At 42.8% G+C, this 20,732-nt stretch overlaps 1 protein-coding gene across 1 annotated transcript in view; it reads left to right on the plus strand.

Annotated features, from left to right (window-relative positions):
- LOC137372670 (heparan sulfate 2-O-sulfotransferase 1) overlaps window positions 1-20,732 on the plus strand; it is a 241,763-nt gene that overhangs the window by 177,460 nt on the left and 43,571 nt on the right. Inside the window, exons 2-3 of the mRNA XM_068036714.1 lie at window positions 3,654-3,892; window positions 4,714-4,799. Of these exons, the coding sequence (XP_067892815.1) occupies window positions 3,654-3,892; window positions 4,714-4,799 (325 nt within the window). The remainder of the gene's footprint in view (window positions 1-3,653; window positions 3,893-4,713; window positions 4,800-20,732) is intronic.

Here is a 20,732-nt window from a genome sequence, read left to right on the forward strand (position 1 = left end):
GCCACTGGTATCAGACCCACCGGCCGTCCATGTCTCCGCTTTAAAGACGTCTGCAAATGCGACATGAAATGCTGTGACATTGATCACAAGTCGTGGGAGTCAGTTGCCAGTGTTCGCCAGAGCTGGCGGGCAGCCATAAAGACGGGGCTAAAATGTGGCGAGTCGAAGAGACTTAGTAGTTGGCAAGAAAAAAGACAGAGGCGCAAGGGGAGAGCCAACTGTGCAACAGCCCCGACAAACAAATTTCTCTGCAGCACCTGTGGAAGAGCCTGTCACTCTAGAATTGGCCTTTATAGCCACTCCAGGTGCTGCTTCACAAACTACTGACCACCTCCAGGCGCGTATCCATTGTCTCTCGAGATAAGGAGGCCAAAGAAGATGGTAGCTACCTGTGTATGGCGTTAGAGTGAACTTCTCCAGTTAGTTTCAAATTGTGGAGAACTGGAATGGTGTGAACTGCATTTAGCCTGCCCAGGCTTTTTACTATTGTAAAATAGTAAATGAGCTGGATTCAAATTCATGATATCAGCAATTTAGGATTTACGCAGTAGGTAGCTGTGACTGTAAGATGACATTTTTTGATACTTTGAAAGCATAGATTTTCAGTGAAGCTGCACAAAGCTTCTTATCCCATTTGCAAAAACCTCACCATCATTCCTAATTAGAATGTGTGCTTCAGTAATCAGAAGTCTCGCATTTAGTCGAAGTGAATACTACACAAATATTCTTTACAGTGGTTCCGAAATCACAATAACAAGTTATAGGACTGTTTGTGGTAAGAAACCGTGACTAGGGAGGCCTGGGTAATCATTTGAAACACTACACCAGCACCATGAAGCCCTGATTTATTGAAAAAGACTTAATGAATGAATCTCTCAGCACTGTTACCATCCTGTAAAATAGCAGACTTTGCAGCTTAAAATCTTGCATAACATGGATGTCGTGAACAAATTGCATTTTTGAAAATCTCAGTTTGAGCATGTGTGTGACCTAATCCAAATGTGACTTTGTATTTTTGCCAATTTGCTGCATCAGTTCTTAATATTTTTATGGAGTCTTTGGGTTTAGTTCAAGTTTAAATTACACAAATTAGTGTGCCTTTGAGATAAATTAATCAAGAAGCAAATCCTTGGGTGATAGCTTCCATTTCAGAGATTAGAATTGCTACTGATATGTATCCTATCTTGCTGTAGTCTTATTTACAGTCAACTCCTTAATTCAGAGTTTCTTGATTTGAATGTTTTAATTCAAATTTAAATTGTACATAATAGATCCCATTAACAATTTGTTAATTTGAGCCTTTTAATTGAAATTATTGGTTAATTTGAATTCAAACCACTAATGGGTCCTCATCAGTAAAAGCTACTGCTTAATTTGAATTCAGTCTGATTCAACTAAACCAAAGCAGCTAACCTTTCCAGGTAAAACAACTTCATCTTGCTGAATGAATTTGGTGAAGAATTTGGAATCCATCCTGATTCTGCATTGTGGATCAGCTGTCTCAAAAACTATTGGTCCAGATTTTGTGGTGTTAATAAAGGTGAGGCTGTCAGTGCTGGCAATAATTACAGAGTAAATCAGACAGCAACTTCTGGAGTTGGTATATGAGCAGTCAAATGCAGAAATCCAGATGCTGCAGTTCAAGTGACCCGACACCTCCACAGGCTGCATATATCAGAACTTCTCTGATAGACTTGGCATTGAAATATATTCAACCGCGCAAAGTTGGGGTACATACCCACTGGTTACTCATTATAAATAGTAGAGAAAGCTAGGGCTAGTGCATTCAGGTGTAAGTGAATTTTTAACAGTGTGATAGGTGATATTACTGCCAAACTGCTGTGGCCTTGAAAACTTAAGAGTGTGGAGTTTATTCCTTCATAATTTAATTGGTATTGGAGATTTTTAATTTTTTTTAACTTTCAATTTATACTTCCTGCTTTAGACTCTGCATGTCTTGGTGAGATACTTCAATCTGGTTGAAGAGCCTTGCTGTTTCTCACTGTGCTCATAGATGCCACAGATCCCCTGTAGAGTGTGCTGCATTAGATCAGATGCTGGACTGGAGCAAGCCTCTGCTCAAAATTCTGCAAAACCTTTGTGGGTAGCTATCGGTGTAGTGAATGGCGAACACCATTCCTTCACCACTGACCGTAAAATCCGGGCCGTTGTGCATTTACGTTCAGGTCCAGACATTGAGGAGGCCCATAGGAAGTGTCAGCAGCTGGTTGTGTATTTAAAATTTCTGAAGTTATATCTTTGTAAGCCCAAAGATGGCTTTAATGCTGAGTAAACTTTTATACAACTGCACACAAGTAGCCACTAGCTTTCATCAATGAAAACTTTTCAGGTGGGGAAAAAGCTAAGCAGCAAATTAACGTCATGGTTTGTGATCACATGACTGGGAAAGAAAAAAACCTGCGGGTGATTGGGAATTCCATTCCCCACCCCCCAGTTATCCAATGCATTCATGATGTTGCCAGTGCCTGTAAACTACAAAACCAAAGATGTGGATGATTGGTATCCTTTTTGAATAGTGGTTGCATCTTTCACTGAAGCATTGGCATCGCAAGACAGAAAAGTAACCTTGACAGCTGATGACTATGGGCTCATGTGAAGTGCTTACATTTAAAAACAGAATCCATTGCCAAATGCTTTTAACAGAAGTTGCTAAGGATCATACACAAGCCATCAATGGCTGACTCTGAAGCATTACGGGTTCTCTGTTGTGATTGCTGCATGTTATGGAGTTTAATTCCACCATGGGAGTTGAGAAGGAAACATTACGGTCTGGATCGCTGACTGATGAAAATTGCTGGCACTCTTTTGGGAGATACTTTTTTTAGGAGGAGTTAGTGAGGAACAGGCCCAAGTGGATGAGCAGACTGACTTCGAGGAATCAGGCTATACTGTCCAATTCTGTTTTCTCAGAAAGTGGGCGACAGCAAAGTCAGACATCCCAATGGAACTTTTCTCTACACTAAATGCTTTATGGACATTTGTGCAGTTGGCAGAAAGAAAACTGCAATCTGACTTTTCTTTGCAAAATTTACTGACCTGTGCATTGCCCAGCTTATATAGTGCTCAGATTTTGATCATAGAAATTTCAGTGGTTCCTTTGATATTTTATGCTTCTTTGTAGTTTTTTTTTTTGTCATGCAGTATTGTTTCATAGTATTACATAATATTTTCAGCATCGAAACTGCCACTTGGCCAACAGGTCATTGCCAGTGTTTATGGTCTACACAGGCTTCCTCCCATCTTACTTCATCCTGCCCTATCAACATATCCTTTTATTCCTTTCTCATGTACTTATTTAGCTTCCCCTTAAATGCATCTGTGCTATTGCCTCAACTACTCAATGTGGTAGCAAGTTCCACATTCTAACCACTGTCCTTAAAATCTCTTGCTTTGAATAACCGGAAATTGGAATTTTCTAGCAAAATAACTTTTGAGTCAACAGGAGTGGATAAGAATCTGGGAAATGAACAATTCAGTTTGAAAGAGAAATCCACTGTTTCCAAAGTAACTGTTCCAAAGGTTTACTGATTATTCTAACTACTTTACGAAAGTGTATTGTACATAAGTCTCAAGATGTCACAGCTGTGGTATTGCTGGTTGGCCTTCAAGCCCTGGATTTTTCTATTTTTCAGAGAGAGCAATTGCAAGGCATGAAGTCAGAGAAATTGAACAGCGCCACACGATGGACAACCCGAGGCAAGACCAAGGAGGAGAAGAGGTGGATGACATAGTCATCCTTTACAATCGTGTACCTAAGACAGCCAGCACTTCTTTCACAAACATTGCTTACGACCTTTGTGCAAAAAACAAGTACCACGTCCTGCATATCAACACAACCAAAAATAATCCTGTGATGTCTTTGCAAGATCAAGTGAGTCCTTCCTGATTCTCTTGATAAGTATGTACTGCATTCTTTGTTATTTTAGGAGCATCTGTTCAGTGTATCTAGAGTGAAACATATGTTTCGGTTACTTGTTCATCAAGGTGTATGAAGCTAAGTACCTTAGAGTGAAGATTCCATAAAGCCATAAAAGATGGTGTATAGAGATTTTATTGTATTTTTTTCTGATTATGGAACAGGACCACTCAACTGTTCATCACCTGGAAAATGCTACTATCTAGTGACTTTCACTTTGTCTATTTCACAACTTAAGCATTACGTTCATCAGAATTGAGGATCGACCAGTGCAATAATTGATGCCTCAAATTTTAACAATATGTAGAACTTAATATTTTCATTTTTATTAACATTTATTTGGATCTGTTACTCTCTCTTGCCAATTTTGTTGCCAGTATAAGTATTAGCAGTCAACTGAAAGCAAAAGTTGTATTCAAATACAAGGCAAATAAGAGCAATTTGTCTAGATTTTAATTAAGAGATGTGTGAACACCTCCTCTGCCAAAAAGCCTGACTGTAAATTGATAGAACCTAGTATATCTACCTCTGTTTGACAATCCAGAATGTCATGATTAGTGGACTAGGAATGAGCCACACATTCGGGATTCTTAATTTCCAGCATTATATACCACATCACTTCATTATTATTTCTTATTGCATTTTTTCTTTGTTTACCAGTGTCCCCAACAGCCCAGAAAGAATTAAGTTTGATTGGCAAAAAGCTTTGAATTCGGAACAAGTATGATTTATATGTATGACCTAACTCATAAAATTATAATCTTACGTTGTTTCAGGCAAGATTTGTAAAAAATGTCACGACATGGAAAGAAATGAAGCCAGGATTTTATCATGGGCATGTAGCATATCTGGACTTTGCCAAGTAAGTGAATTAGTTCTTTGAACCAGGGACGCTAAATTATCTATAAATTCAATGTCGCAGTTGCCCTGTATCTAAATGCATGTGAAGTAAAATATAATGCAAGCTAATTGTTTGTGCTGAATAGAGCTATGTTTTGTTTTGCTACACTGCAGAACTTGTAAATTTATAAAAGCAAAGAGTTGCCGGACCCGATCAGCATCATTGTTTTCCAGAAAGATACCCTTCTCATTATGCTGTAAGGACAACAACTTGATATCAAAAATGCATGAGCAAATAAAAGCATTATTCTGTGCAATCACCCGATAGTAGAGAGAATATATATGTGCCAATTGCCCTCTGGTGGTTAACTCTGTATTTACCTTGCTCACAACTCCGCTTCAGAATACTGTCACTGTAGCTACTAGTATTCAAAGATAGGTTATGAGTTTGTGCATTCTATCTGTAAATGGTTTTGTATTCCTACATTTAACAATAAGTGTAAAAATCTTCACGACAACAGTATTTATGAATAATATGAAAACATGCTTGAGATGTGTTTCCTTGCCCATACATTATAAGGACTACAAATCAAGTTTTGGAGTTATGATTAATAGGAGGTCAGGCCATCTTTAGAATTCATATTTTAGCATCGAGTAATCCAAACACTTGTATGTATGTGTAGATGTTGATTCTTTTGTCCCATGTCGCCCAACTCTCCCCGCCCCAGCCCCCTAAAAGATTGCTTAAATGAACTTAATTTTCTTTTCTTTGCCATTGGTAAAGTAGCTTTGACCAACTGAAGAAAGGCTGCTGAAACTTTCAACCCATTAGTTAATTATATGACTTTTATTTTTCACCACAGATTGGCGATTGGCATGCTTGCCATTCTGGTGTTGGTAGGACAATAGAAAATTGCCAGTGCTTTGTGGAAGAAAATTGGCGTCATACTGGTCAGCATAGGATCAAAATTCTTCTGCCTTCTTGTGATATTAATCTGCATAGGTTTTCTAAATGTGGTATAGCAGAAATTATTTCTAAGCATTTACCTGGACATTAAGTTAATTGATCCATGTAGCAGCATGCGTTAGACAGAGCTAAGCGATCCAATAACCAACGGATCAGATCTAAGCTCTGCAGCCCTGCCACATCCAGTCGTGAATAGTGGTGGACAATAAAGCAGCTAACTGGAGGAGGTGGTTCCACAAATATCCCCATCTTCAATGATGGAGAGTCCAGCATATCAGTGTAAAAGATAAGGCTGAAGCATTTGCAACATTCTTCAGCCAGAGGTGCCGATTGAATGGTCCATCTCGGCCTCCTCTCAAGTCCAAAGCATCACAGATGCCAGTCTTCAGCTAAATCGATTCACTCCGCATGATATCAAGAAATAACTGAAGGCACTGGATACTGCAATGGTAATGGGCCCTGACAACATTCCAGCAATAGTACTGAAGACCTCTGCTCCAAAACCAGCTGCGCCCCTAGCCAAGCTGTTCCAGTACAGCTATAACATTGGTATCAACCCGGCAATGTGGAAAATTGCCCAGGTATGTTCTGTGCGCAGAAAGTTGGACAAGTCCAACCCGGCCCATCAGTTCTCTCTCAATCATCAGTAAAGCGATGGAAGGTGTCGTCAACAGTGCCATCTAGTGGAACTTACTTAGCAATAACCTGCTCAGTGACGCTCAGTTTGGGTTCCCCCAGGGCCATTCAACTCCCGACCTCGTTAAAGCCTTGGTTCAAACATAGACAAAAGAGATGGACTCCAGAGGTGAGGTGGGAGTGACTGCCCTTGACAATAAGGCAGCATTTGACCGAGTATGGAATCAAAGAGCCCGAGCAAAGCTGGAGTCAATGGGAATTGGGGGAAAAACTCTCCGCTGGTTGGAGTCATACCTAGCGCAAAGGAAGATGGTTGTGGTTGTTGGAGGTCCATCATCTCAGCTCCAGGACTTCACTGCAGGAGTTCCTCAGGGTAGTGTCCTAGGCCCAACCATCTTCAGCCGCTTCATCAGTGACCTTCCTTAAATCACAAGGTCAGAAGTGGAGATGTTCACTGATGATTGCACAATGTTCAGCATCATTCGCGACTCCTCAGATACTGAAGCAGTCCATGTAGAAATGCAGCAAGACCGGGACAATATCCAGGCTTGGGCTGATAAGTGGCAAGTAACATTCGTGCCACACAAGTGCCAGGCAATGACCATTTCCAGCAAGAAAGAATCTAACCATCTCCCCTTGACATTCAATGGCATTATGATTGCTGAATCCCCCACTATCAACATCCTGGAGGTTGCCATTGACCAGAAACTGAACTGGAGTAGCCGTATAAATACTGTGACTACAAGAGCAGTCAGAGGCTAGGAATCCTGCGGCGAGTAACTCATCTCATGACTCCCCAAAGCCTGTGCACCGTCAACAAGGCACAAGTCAGGAGTGTGTTGGAATTCTCACCACTTGCATGAATGAGTGCAGCTCCAACGTGACTGAAGAAGCTCGACACCATCCAGGACAAAGCAGCCCGCTTGATTGGCACACCATCCAGGACAAAGCAGCCCGCTTGATTGGCACCCCATCCACAAACATTCACTCCCTTGACCACCGATGCACAGTGGCAGCAGTGTGTACCATCTACAAGATGCACTGCAGCAACGCACCAAGGCTCCTTAGACAGCACGTTCCAAACCCACAAATCTACCACCTAGAAGGACAAGGGCAGCAGATGTGTGGGAACACCACCACCTGCAAGTTCCCCTCTAAACCGCACACCATCCTTGACTTGGAACTGTATCACCGTTCCTTCACTGTCACTGGGTCAAGATCCTGGAACTCCCTTCCGAACAGCACTGTTGGTGTACCTACCCCCTGTGGACTGCAGTGGGTCAAGAAGGAAGCTCATCACTACCTTCTCCAGGGCAATTTGGGACGCACAATAAATGCTGGCCGAGCCAGTTCTGCCCAATTCCATGAACAAATTTTTTAAAAAGTGTGCTTTTTGTCTGAGTGCCTGGATCATAGTGTCATATTCATTCAACCAGTTTATTCAAATCATACTGATAGTATGCATTGTATGATGATTGCATTTTCATATTGAAGTATTGCTGTAGTCATTGGATGACTTTCCTTGGCCAAGTTGAATGGATTGGACGGAACAATCATCGACTGCAGGCTTGTCAATTGAGAACAATGTGTAGCCAGTCCTGATTTTTAGTTAGTGAATCTGTTTTTGCTCAAAATCACTGTTGTCCAGCTGAACTTTGCGTGGTTGTGCTCTTACCTATCCAGTTATAGCTAGGCATCTCTCGCAATGACTGCTGTCCCTGCCCTGCACTTTGGAGCCCCCAGCGCAGCCCCCCACCAAACAATATATGTGCGGCCCCCTTCTCTTCCTCATTGATGTGCTGCTCCTTTGCAGAAGGCATGGGGTCAGATTCCACACCTATGCTGATGATGTCCAGCTGTACCTCTCCATCATCAATCTCTGCTCTTCCACCATCTGTTTTGTCACTGTTTGTTCAATATCCTGTCTCAGAACAACAGTTTCCTCCAATTTCAAATTGGGAATACCAAAGCCATCAACTTCAACCACTGGCAGAAACTCGAAACCAATTCCTTCACCCTCCCAACCACTGTCTGTAATTGAACCTAATGGTTGCAACCTTTATTTCCTTTTGATCCTTCTAATATTCTTTCTATCACAAAGACTGCCAACTTTCAGCTCTGAAATGTTACCAGTCTGTGTCCCCGCCTCAGCATATCTGCTGCTGAAACCTTCTTCCCTGCTTTTGTCACCTGCTAGACTCCACTATTCCAGCGCTGTCCTGGCAGGGACCCCATCCAACCCTCCACCTCTTGGAAGTTTTCTTGTCTGCTTGAATCTTAACCCCGGGAAGTACTATTTTGTCCCAATTCTGAGTGTCAATGTGCCAAAGACTTGTTTGTTTTTTTTGACCAGCTGGCTAATGTATGCAAAAGTCCCTTATGTTATTTACCAGTCTGAAAGCAGAGCTACTGAGTAGTCTACAGAGCTGGCAAACTTCTGATTGTTTGTCAAGCCAAGAACACGGCATTGGCTTTCAGGATTATCTGAAGCTGAGTGGAAAGAGTCCAAGCCCACCATTGATGTGTCTACCCATCACTGGTGAGATGGACCTGTTGGCAGTCACTAAGGTCATGAAGTGGTTGGATTGTAATAAACACTCGACTGGTTTACTGATTCCTTTTAGGGAAGAAAACCTTCCATCCTTAGCCAGTTTGGTTTACATGCGACTCAGGTCCCACACCAACGTTGTTGACTCTTAACTTACCTCTGAAATGGCCGGGCAAACTATTCAGTTGTGTCAAACCACTAGAAAGAAAAACAGGAGTGAAACGGGATAGACCACATGGCTGCAACCTAGGTATCAAAACAGGACACGATTAAGGCACACCTAGCACAGTTGACCCTGATTATTTATCACTAATTCTGGGGACATGCCAAGGAGAGCTGCTCCACAAAATAGTCACGCAATACCCTAACAGTCATACTCACAGAATTATACTTATCAGCCAATGTTTCTGAGTTAGAGCTAAGTAATTCCACAACCAATGGATTAGGTTAAAGCTTTAGCCCTGCACATCCATTCATGAGTGAAGGGAGACAGTTAAGTAATTAACTAGAGGATAAGGCGCTATAAATATTCTCATGAAATTAATTGAGTAGATTCATCCAAATTATATAGGTTCAGACGCCATAGAAATCAATTTGTTGGTTTTATTAATATTGAAAGTACAGGTGAGTCTGTCAGTCAATATACTTACAAGTAAGATATCCCCCAGGGACCCTGGAATATCAAAGAGCTACTAAAAATGATACACTATATACATGATACTATATATATATCTTGAACAGTTGCTGAGTAACATCAGATGACTTGTGCTGAATCTTTCAATTCTGAGTTTATTGTCATGTGATTCATTTGTGTCATATACTAGTGCACCAGCAGATGGCAAGGTTGCACCATCTCTACTTCATTACAGCTGGAATGTAAAAGTTGCACTTCTTATCAATAGGATGAGATAATCAATGAGATTTTAAATGGTTATAAAGATTCAAACTTTATAGGATAATACCAACCTAACCCAGACATCATGTCTGCAAACTAGCAATAATTATTTAAACAGATCCTTTAAAACTTCTTAATTGGCATTAAACTGGCAACACAACCTGCTTACTTTGGTCTGCGGAATCCTAATGAGCTAATGCTAACCTAAACCTTGTGTTAGCCTGCAAAAATACAATAAGTTCATAATATACAGATAATGTACTGACTCCTGCACTAAGCTGTTTTTCCAAGTTTCACACCAGAGGTTTAAAATCATCTAGCAAATCATGCTTAGTATACGTTTGTGGTTTCTACACTTCCTCCTTTACTGTAGCCCTCTATGCTAATGATCCTACAATGCCTTTGCCTATGCCAAGCTGATAACCTTTTATATTATGCCATATGCTGAAATCTTCATCCATGACGGTGGTGGTTCCTAGTATGTGAATGCAAAAGAAACAGCTGAATAATTTATAACCATCTTCAGCTAGAAGTGCTGAGTGGAAGATCATTCTTGGCCTCCTCCTGTAATCCCGACACTCGACTCTTGAGCACATTGAATTCCAGAGGTGAGGTGGGAGTGACTGCCCTTGACATCAAGACAGCTTTCGACTGAATGTGGCAAGAAGGAGCCCTGATAAAACTGAACTTACTGGGAATCAAGGAAAAAAACTCTCCAGTGTCTGGAGTTGTACCTGGTCCAAAGGAAAATGTCGGCCAACATCTCAGCCCCAGACATTGCAGCAAGAGTTCCTCAGGGTTGAATCTTAGGTCTAGCTATTTTCAACTGCTTCAAAGACTTTCCCAACATCCTTAAGACTGAAGTGGAGCTGTCCACTAATAATTAGACAGTGTTCAGCTCCATCTGCAATTTCAAATAAAATGAAATAATGCATGCTTACAGCAAGATCTGGAAAACATACAGATTTATGTTGATAATTGGCAAGTAATATTTGCACTGTCCATGTGTCAGACAATGACTGACAAGAGAAAGGCTAGCCATCCCCTGTGGCATTCAGTGGCATTATCATCACCAAGTCCTGCATAATGGGGCACCATTGACCGGAAACTGAACTGGACTAGCCACATAAATGCTGTGGCTACTAGATTAAGTCAGAGATTGAGTATTCTCCAACTGCAGCAACTTTCAAGAAACTTGGTACTATCCTGCTTGATCAGCTCTTCATCCACGAACCTAAATATCCATGTACCCTGGCTACTGTGTGTACTGTTGACAGTGTGCATTTCAGCAACTAACCAAGGCTTCGGCATTACCTCTGTCAAACCCATAACCTCTACCGCCTAGAAAGACAAGTAAAGTAGGTGCATGGGAACACCATTACCTCCAAGTTTTCTTCCATATCACACATCTTCCTTACTTGATAGATTCCTTCATTGTCGCCAGGTCAAGATCCTAAAATTCTCGACAGCATTGTAGGAATACTTTAACTACGCAGAGTGCAACAGTTCAAGAAGGAACTGCACCACTTTCTGAAGATCATTTTGGGATGGATAACAAATGTTTGCCTTGCCAGGGATGCCCACATCCTGAGAATAATTTTTTTTTTTTTAATCATCCCTGGAGTACTGTGGATCTGTCTGGCTTAGGTATTGGTTTAGCCTGCTGGAGATGGTTGGCTTGATTCTGACCCTCCATCATTATATGTCATCTTAGAGCCACCTCAACTCCTCTTTAGTTTACTTTTTCCTTGCGGATATTTGTTAGTTGGTCATGAAACCATCGAGTAATGTAGCTTTATGCCATTGCTAGGCAGAAATCAGATGGTAGGAACTCTGAGTAGCACAACAGGGACACACAACAAATCCTATTGATGAATTGTGCCATTCACTAGAGATGCAGAATTTTAACAACATCTGCTGGCCACTGCAACCCACTTACAATGGATACTGAACATTTGATATGCAAGCATTAGTGTCTGTATCCACTTTAAGAAACTGCCTATAATAAAAACAAGAAATGCTGGAACCACTCAGCAGGTCTGGCAGCATCTGTGGAAAGAGAAGCAGAGTTAACGTTTCGGGTCAGTGACCACTGACCCGAAACGTTAACTCTGCTTCTCTTTCCACAGATGCTGCCAGACCTGCTGAGTGGTTCCAGCATTTCTTGTTTTTATTTCAGATTTCCAGCATCCGCAGTATTTTGCTTTTATTTAAGAAACTGCCTTTTTAGCTCCTCTTGTCCCAAGGCTGAGTTTCTTCTTCACCTGTATTACAGCTGCTTTCAACATTGTGGAGGGACCAATGGAGGGTAGTGTGATGATGTGCCACCTATTTTGATGTTCTATGTGTTCAAGTCCAATGCTGCATCTGTCACCAACTGCTTAATTAAGCCTCCACGTGAAGGGCTTTGGCAAAAAAAAATGCCTTCTATTAGACTGAACCCCCTTGCGGAGTATTCTGATATGGGTTGTTATAGTTGGGGCACTGTTGATGACTGACCAGCAAGCCCTTGCTCCAAAAAGCCTTTCTTCTTTTTGCCATAATGCCTGATAGCTTGGTCTAGAGTCATAGAGTCATTGCATCTCTTACATGTGCTATAAGAAACCCTTCCGTTTCATGCTTTGGAATTCTGAATAATGTAGCAGAACTGTTTGAACAAATGTCTTATTCAGGAGAAAGAAAGAATTGCATTTATATAGCGCTTTTCATGACCGGACAGTATGTCCCAAAGCACTTGACAGCAATGATGCACTTTTGAAGTGTAGTCTCTGTTGTAATGTAGGAAACATGGCAGCCAATTTGCGCATAGTGAATTTCCCCAAACAGCAGTGTGGTAATGGCCAGATAATCAGTTTTTGTGATGTTGATTGAGGGATAAATATTGGCCAGGACCCCAGGGATAACTTACCTGCTCTGTGAAGTGGTGCTGTGGAATCTTTTATGTCCAGCTGAGAGGGCAGAGGACACCTCGGTTTAATGGCTTATCTGAAAGATGGCACCTCCAGCAGTACAGCGCTCCCTCAGTGGCAGCCTTGATTTTTGTGCTCAAGTCGTGGAGTGGTACTGTGAACCCACAACTTTATGACTCAGGCAAGAGTGCTACCAGCTGAGCTACGGCTGGCATTAATACTGCAAAAATTTAATCTGCAGTGAGACTTGGTTGTCATCAAAGCAAGCAGAAATTTGGGTCTGCAGTCACCAGAATCAAGGGTGTCAGTCACTCTCGTATGTGATCTGAGTTGATTCACATTACCCTATATCTACTTGCAGGATAGCATGACCCAGGGGTGTAATGTAGTATCCCCTTGTAGCCTGAACTGGATGTTCATGTCTTGAGCAGATGTATTTCTTCAATCTCTATAAGCAGGCCAAACAATGCTTGGTAAGAAGGTCATACACAAGTTGTTAAACTGCTTTTGTTTCACAGTGAGTGAGCATAATGGAGTAATGGTTCTGATCAAATTCACTTCAGGTTCAGCGGTTCAATTTGATGTTGCACATTAATGTGAAATAATGAATGGGCTATGTTTTCCCACATTAGTGGGTTATCTTATCTGACTTAAGCAAAACAAATTCTAACTCTGCATTTTATCCTTATTGCAGCCATTTGCTTTCTGATTGGCTCACTTAAACCTGTGCTCGACTGACTGTGCCTATATGTTTTAATTCTCGCTTTTCACAGCCAGAAAGGAAAAGCTTGCCAGACTGCTTACCAAGCAGCTGGGATCAGTGATTCCTTAACAGTGCGAGTATGAAGTGTTTTATCAATTACTGGGACAATCTAATTAATTACTTTGTATTTGCAGTTTGAGGAAACAACATCGATACCAGCTCATTCACATATTAACCGCCTATTGTCTCAAATATATGCAATATGCTTTTAAAATAGTTAAAATAACTCATTCCAACTTTTTTCTATGGATAAATGATCAAAAGATCCCAAAATGAGAGTACCTTCCTCTACTCCTCAATGTGGTCCGAAAGGACTGTCCAGCCTAAAGTACATCAAGATCTTTAGGTACCAGTAAAAATCAACAATAAGAAATGTCACTTATATTGTCAAATTAATATCTTTGATATCCTCTTGAGCCAGTGTAGTGCTGTAGCACCGCCCACAGTTAAAAGCGGTGGCGGGAAGTCAGTGGGCGCAGAGCAAGCACGTGTGAGGGAGAACAGTGTTGGAGACCTACCATTAAAAGCAGTGGCGGAGAGTCAGAGAGCGAGCCTGAGAGAACTGCCAGAGACCTACCATTAAAAGCAGTGGCGGAGAGTCAGAGAGCGAGCCTGAGAGAGAACAGTGCTGGAGACCTACAGTTAAAAGCGGTGGCGGAGAATCAGAGAGAGTGAGCCTGAATGTCACGCCAACTTGCTTTGTTGAATGATAAATTTCTTCAATACACTGACTGGAGATCTGAATTTATATTTTTTTAAAAGACATTATAAAAAATAATAGCTAAAAGGATCACTTTGCTCGCAGCTTAGGATGGTCACCTAATTTGCAACACTGTATCCTACATTGCAAGGCTTGTGAAGTGGAGACAAAATGTCCGCTCATTTCCCAGGAAGAACCAAGACCCAGGAGGTTTAAGGGAACTACTTATTCTTTTTAGCAAGAGAAAAATACTGCGAACTGCTATGTTTGAATCACTGAGTCACTGTCATGTGATAAAGCCTTCCCCATCTGTGGATTTAAGCTTGTGTCTTTCTGCAGCAGAGAGGAGGGAAGCTTCTGAACTCCCAAGAGGGGGTCTCTCCCGCTCTCTCTCTCCCCCCTTCTCCCAACCCTCAACTCCACCCCCCCACCCCCGGCCCCAATTCCAGATTGAAAACTTTCAAATCCTGCTTGTTGACTGACCACCGTTGCATACTCTGGCTGCAATCAGAAACCCTGTTGGAGGAAATTATCAGCATCGCTGTCTACAAGAGACCCACCGAACCAGCCATCTACCTCTTCAAACTAAAAGCCTCAGGACCACTGAATTTAGCTAGAAGCCAGCCGAATCAGCAAACATCACAGACTGTATACCGCTTTTTTCTATGGACTGTAACTCAACCAATCTACCTTTCCCCATCTTTGCACAGAGAGAACAGGTGTTGCCCTGAGGGAGGGATGTTCTTGATCCAGGTTTCTGCCCTCTGTCCTTCTGTTTTCAACACTTCTCCACAACAGATTTTATACGGTCAGTTTCTGACAGTGTAGGGCTTTTTGGATGAGCGTCGCCATATGGCACAGTTAGCAGCAAGTTCTTCCCAAACACCGATGTCAATTTGTCCCCTCTTCAATGAGGCCTTCAGAGTGTCCTTAAAACGTTTTCTCTGTCTTCCTTGATATTGTGTGCAATCCGTAAGTTGTGAAAAGAGGATCTGCTTTGGAAGCTGTTTATTTGGCTTCCAACATCCGGACCAGTGGAGCTGATTTTGCATGATCATGGCTACGCTGCTGGAGGAATTGGCTTCAGTGAGGATGCTGGAGTTTGTTCGCTTGTCTTCCCACTTGATTTTCAGTATCCTGCAGAGACACCGCTGATGGAAATTCTCCAGCGGGCGACAGTACCTTTGATAGGTGACCCAACTCTCACTTCCATATCGAAGAGTGGTGACAACAACAGCGTTGTTGACTAAAGCCTTTGTCCTCTTATGGAGATCTCTGTTGCCGAAGACACAGTAAGACAATTTTTGGAAGCTGCGCTGTCACAGCTGATTCTGTGCTCGATCGCCACTTAATGACCTATTGAGAAAGATAGCTGCCAAGATATGAGAAGTGTTCAATGACTTCTAAAGTCTCCCCATCAATAATAGTAGTTGGAGATGCAGATGCTTGTCCGGGGGAGGGCTGGTGGAGGATTTTAGTCTTGCTGATATTGAGTGAGACCAACCCTTTTGAATGCAGAGTTGGAGAGGTTCAGGGTGGTCTCGATATCAATTGAAGTGTGGGCCATAGTCATTGGCATATTGTAAGTCTTGAATGTGCTGGAGTTTGGTCTTGGCTGTCAGCCTGTTATGGATGAAAAGCTTCTCGTCGAGTCAAAACTCAATCGTGACCCCTTGTGGGAGTTGGTCACTAATAAATTCCATGACCAGGCTGAGGTAAATAGCAAAGAGAGTTGGTGCAATCACACAGCCTTGCTTGACACCCGTTCGGATATGAAACGGCTCGGCCATGGCACCAATGGACAAGGGACTGCACAGGAGCGATCAACAAAGAGTAGAAATGCAGTCGTTATGGGAGATTCCATAGTTAGAGGAACAGACAGGCATTTCTGTACCCGTCATGGTGAGTCTCACATGGTGTGTTGCCTCTCTGCTGCCAGGGTAAAGGACATTATGGAGAGAGTGTACAATATTCTGCAGTGGGAAGAGAGTGAGCCAGACGTTGTGGTATACTTTGGTACCAATGACCTAGAGCGGGCAGGTTCTACAGTCAGATTTGCAGGAGCTAGGGAGGAAATTGAGAAGTAGGACCTCAAAGGTAGTAATCTCTGGATTACTGTCAGTGCTATGTGCTAACAAGAGTAGAAATAGGAAGATAGGAAGGATCAATGTGTGGCTTGAGGCATGGTCCAGGAGGGACGGCTTCAAATTCTTAGGGCATTGGGACTAGATCAGAGGCTGGGGCAGGAGGTACCTTATTCAAAAGGGACAGGTTGCACCTCAACAGGACTGGAACCAATGTCCTCGCGGGGAGATTCACTTGTGGTTGTGGAGGGGTTAACTAAATTGGCTGGGTTTGGGTACTATCATATAGAAGTAGAAAAGAGGAATAAGGTGCATAAAGGAGTACTAGAGAAGGAAGTAGTAACATATTATTTAGGAACAGACTAAGAAGGACTGTGAGGAACACAAAGATAGGTTTAGAATGCATGTATGAAAACACACAAAGTGTGGTGAATGAGGTTGGTGAGTTGCAAGAACAAATAGCCATATGGGAATATGATGTTTAACTTTCCAAATATTGACTGGAAATACTATAGTTCGAGTACTTTAGATGGGTCAGTTTTTGTCCAGTGTGTGCAGGAGGGTTTTCTGACACAGTATGTAGACAGGCCAACCAGGGGCGATGCCACATTGGATTTGGTACTGGGTAATGAACCCGGCCAGGTGTTAGATTTAGATGTAGGTGAGCACTTTGGTGATAGTGATCACAATTCGGTTAGGTTTACCTTAGCGATGGGCAGGGACAGGTATATACAGCAGGGCAAGAATTATAGCTGGGGGAAAAGAAATTATGATGCGATTAGGCAAGATTTAGGATGCGTAGGATGGGGAAGGAAACTGCAGGGGATGGGCACAATCGAAATGTGGAGCTTATTCAAGGAGCAGCTACTGCGTGTCCTTGATAAGTATGTACCTGTCAGGCAGGGAGGAAGTTGTCGAGCGAGGGAGCCATGGTTTACTAAAGAAGTTGAAGCGCTTGTCAAGAGGAAGAAGAAGGCTTATGTTAGGATGAGACGTGAAGGCTCAGTTAGGGCGCTTGAGAGTTACAAGCTAGCCAGGAAGGATCTAAAGGGAGAGATAAAAAGAGCGAGGAGAGGACACGAGAAGTCATTGGCGGATAGGATCAAGGAAAACCCTAAGGCTTTCTATAGGTATATCAGGAATAAAAGAATGACTAGAGTTAGATTAGGGCCAATCAAGGATAGTAGTGGGAAGTTGTGTGTGGAATCAGATGAGATAGGGGAAGCGTTAAATGAATATTTTTCGTCAGTATTTACAGTGGAGAAAGAAAATGTTGTCGAGGAGAATACTGAGATACAGACTACTAGGCTAGATGGGATTGAGGTTCACAAGGAGGAGGTGTTAGCAATTTTGGAAAGTGTGAAAATAGAAAAGTCCCCTGGGCCAGATGGGATTTATCCTAGGATTCTCTGGGAAGCCAGGGAGGAGATTGCAGAGCCTTTGACCTTGATCTTTATGTCGTCATTGTCGACAGGAATAGTGCCGAAAGACTGGAGGATAGCAAATGTTGTCCCCTTGTTCAAGAAGGGGAGTAGAGACAGCCCTGGTAATTATAGACCTGTGAGCCTTACTTCGGTTGTGGGTAAAATGTTGGAAAAGATTATAAGAGATAGGATTTATAATCATCTTGAAAAGAATAAGTTCATTAGAGATAGTCAGCACGGTTTTGTGAAGGGTAGGTCGTGCCTCACAAACCTTATTGAGTTTTTTGAGAAAGTGACCAAACAGGTGGATGAGGGTAAAGCCGTGGATGTGGTCTATATGGATTTCAGTAAGGCGTTTGATAAGGTTCCCCACGGTAGGCTATTGCAGAAAATACGGAAGTATGGGATTGAAGGTGATTTAGTGCTTTGGATCAGAAATTGGCTAGCTGAAAGAAGACAGAGGGTGGTGGTTGATGGTAAATGTTCATCCTGGAGTATAGTTTCTAGTGGTGTACCGCAAGGATCTGTTTTGGGGCCACTGCTGTGGAAGGAGTAACAGGAATGCAGAATACTGGGCTAATGGGAAGATTCTTGGTAGTGTAGATGAGCAGAGAGATCTTGGTGTCCAGTACATAAATCCCTGAAAGTTGCCACCCAAGTTAATAGGGCTGTTAAGAAGGCATATGGTGTGTTAGCTTTTATTAGTAGGGGGATCGAGTTTCGGAGTCACGAGGTCATGCTGCAGCTGTACAAAACTCTGGTGCGGCCGCACCTGGAGTATTGCGTGCAATTCTGGTCACCACATTATAGGAAGGATGTGGAAGCTTTGGAAAGGGTGCAGAGGAGATTTACTAGGATGTTGCCTGGTATGGAGGGAAGGTCTTATGAGGAAAGGCTGAGGGACTTGAGGTTGTTTTCGTTGGAGAGAAGGAGGAGGAGAGGTGACTTAATCGAGACATATAAGATAATCAGAGGGTTAGATAGGGTGGATAGTGAGAGTCTTTTTCCTCGGATGGTGATGGCAAACACGAGGGGACATAGCTTTAAGTTGAGGGGCGATAGATATAGGACAGATGTTAGAGGTAGTTTCTTTACTCAGAGAGTAGTAGGGGCGTGGAACGCCCTGCCTGCAACAGTAGTAGACTCGCCAACTTTAAGGGCATTTAAGTGGTCATTGGATAGACATATGGATGAAAATGGAATAGTGTAGGTCAGATGGTTTCACAGGTCGGCGAAACATCGAGGGCCGAAGGGCCTGTACTGCACTGTAATGTTCTATATGTTCTATATGTTCTACATGAGTAATGGGAACATGCCTTAAAAATGGTGAGGACTGAGTACTTAATATTCAAGGATACGAAATATTCAGAAAAGAAAGGGAAGGAAACAAGGGGGGTGGGGTGACAGCACTGATTGGAGAAGAAATTGTAGTGTTTGAAAGAGAGGATGTCCTTGAGGGCCAAGGACTGAATCTATTTGGTTAGAGATGAGAAACAGTATGCAGATTGCAAGCAATGTGTGGAGATATGAGTTTGGTAGGGGGGGAGGAGGTTCTCCTTTTTTTTCTACTTTTTTAACCCTCCAGCATTTGGTTCTTACTTTGGTGCAGTGGAAGGAGCTGGTTTCCAATTTTAGTGCAGTAAATAAATAATTCAAGGCACGGCAGGGCTGCTCGCACCTGTCGAATGCACATCCTGTGCCATGTGGGGACTCCAGGACCCTACCCATGTCCTGGACAAGTACATGTGCAGAAAGTGCCACCAAATGCAAAAACTCGAGCGCCGAATCTTGGAACTCGAGGAGCAGCTGATGTCACTGAGGTGCATTCGCGAGGATGAGCGATATGTGGATAGCACCTTTCAGGAGGTGGTCACTTCGCAGCTTAAGAGAGCGCAGATAGAGAGAAACTGCATGGCTGCCAGACAGACAAGAAGGACAAGGCAGGTAGAGCAAGAGGCCCCGGAGGGCATCCCACTTTCTAACCGGTATTCAGTTCTGAGTACCGATGAAAGAGAGGGTTCCTCTGGAGAGTGCAGCAGAGTAATGACTAGAGCATCATGGGTGGATCAGCTGTGCAGGGAGGGAGGAGAAAAGACAGGAGAGCAAAAGTGGTAGGGATTCTATAGTTAGGGGAACAGACAGGCGTTTCTGTGGTCGCAGACGTGATTCCAAGATGGTATGTTGCCTCCCTGGTGCAAGGGTCACGGATATCACCAAGCAGCTACAGAGAATTCTGGAGGGCAAGAGTGCACAGCCAGAGGTCATGGCCCACATTGATTCCAACGATATAGGTAGAAAAAGGGATGAGGTCCTGCAGGGTGAGTTTAGAGTGTTAGGAAAGAGAGTAGCAAGCAGGACCCGCAAGATAGTAATCTCTGGATTACTCCCAAGGCCACATGCCAGTGAGTATAGAAATAGTAAAATGTACCAAATGAATGCATAGCTGGAGAGATGGTGCAGGAGGAAGAGCTTCTGATTTCTGGGGCATTGGGACTGGTTCTGGGGAAGGTGGGACCTGTACAAGCCGGATAGTCCACACCTGAACAGGATCGAGATGAATTTCCTTGCAGGAAGGTTTGCTAGTGCTGTTGGGGATGGTTTAAACTAGATTGGCAGGGGGATGGGAACCTGAGGGCAGTTTCAAATGGGACAAATTCAGAGCAGGGAATGGGAGGCGGAAAATTAGCGAGTGACTGTGAAAGACAGAAGAAGCAAAGGTGTACAGTTATTTATTTAAATGCAAGAAGTGTGGCAAATCGAGCCAATGAACTGAGGGCACCCACGGCAGCATGATGTCATTGCTATAACAGAAACTTGGCTTAAAGAGGAGCAAAAATGGCAGCTCAATATCCCTTGATATAGAGTTTTCAGGCAGGATAGCGAGAGGGATAAAAAACGAAGGGGTGTAGCATTATTGGTTAAAGAATCAATTACAACTGTGAGATGATATGCTAAATGAATCATCAAATGAGGCCATATGGGTTGAACTCAGGAATTTAAAAAAGGGGCAGCCACACTACTAGGAGTGT

Source organism: Heterodontus francisci, chromosome 8, assembly GCF_036365525.1.
Source record: "Heterodontus francisci isolate sHetFra1 chromosome 8, sHetFra1.hap1, whole genome shotgun sequence".
NCBI classification, from domain to species: domain Eukaryota; kingdom Metazoa; phylum Chordata; class Chondrichthyes; order Heterodontiformes; family Heterodontidae; genus Heterodontus; species Heterodontus francisci.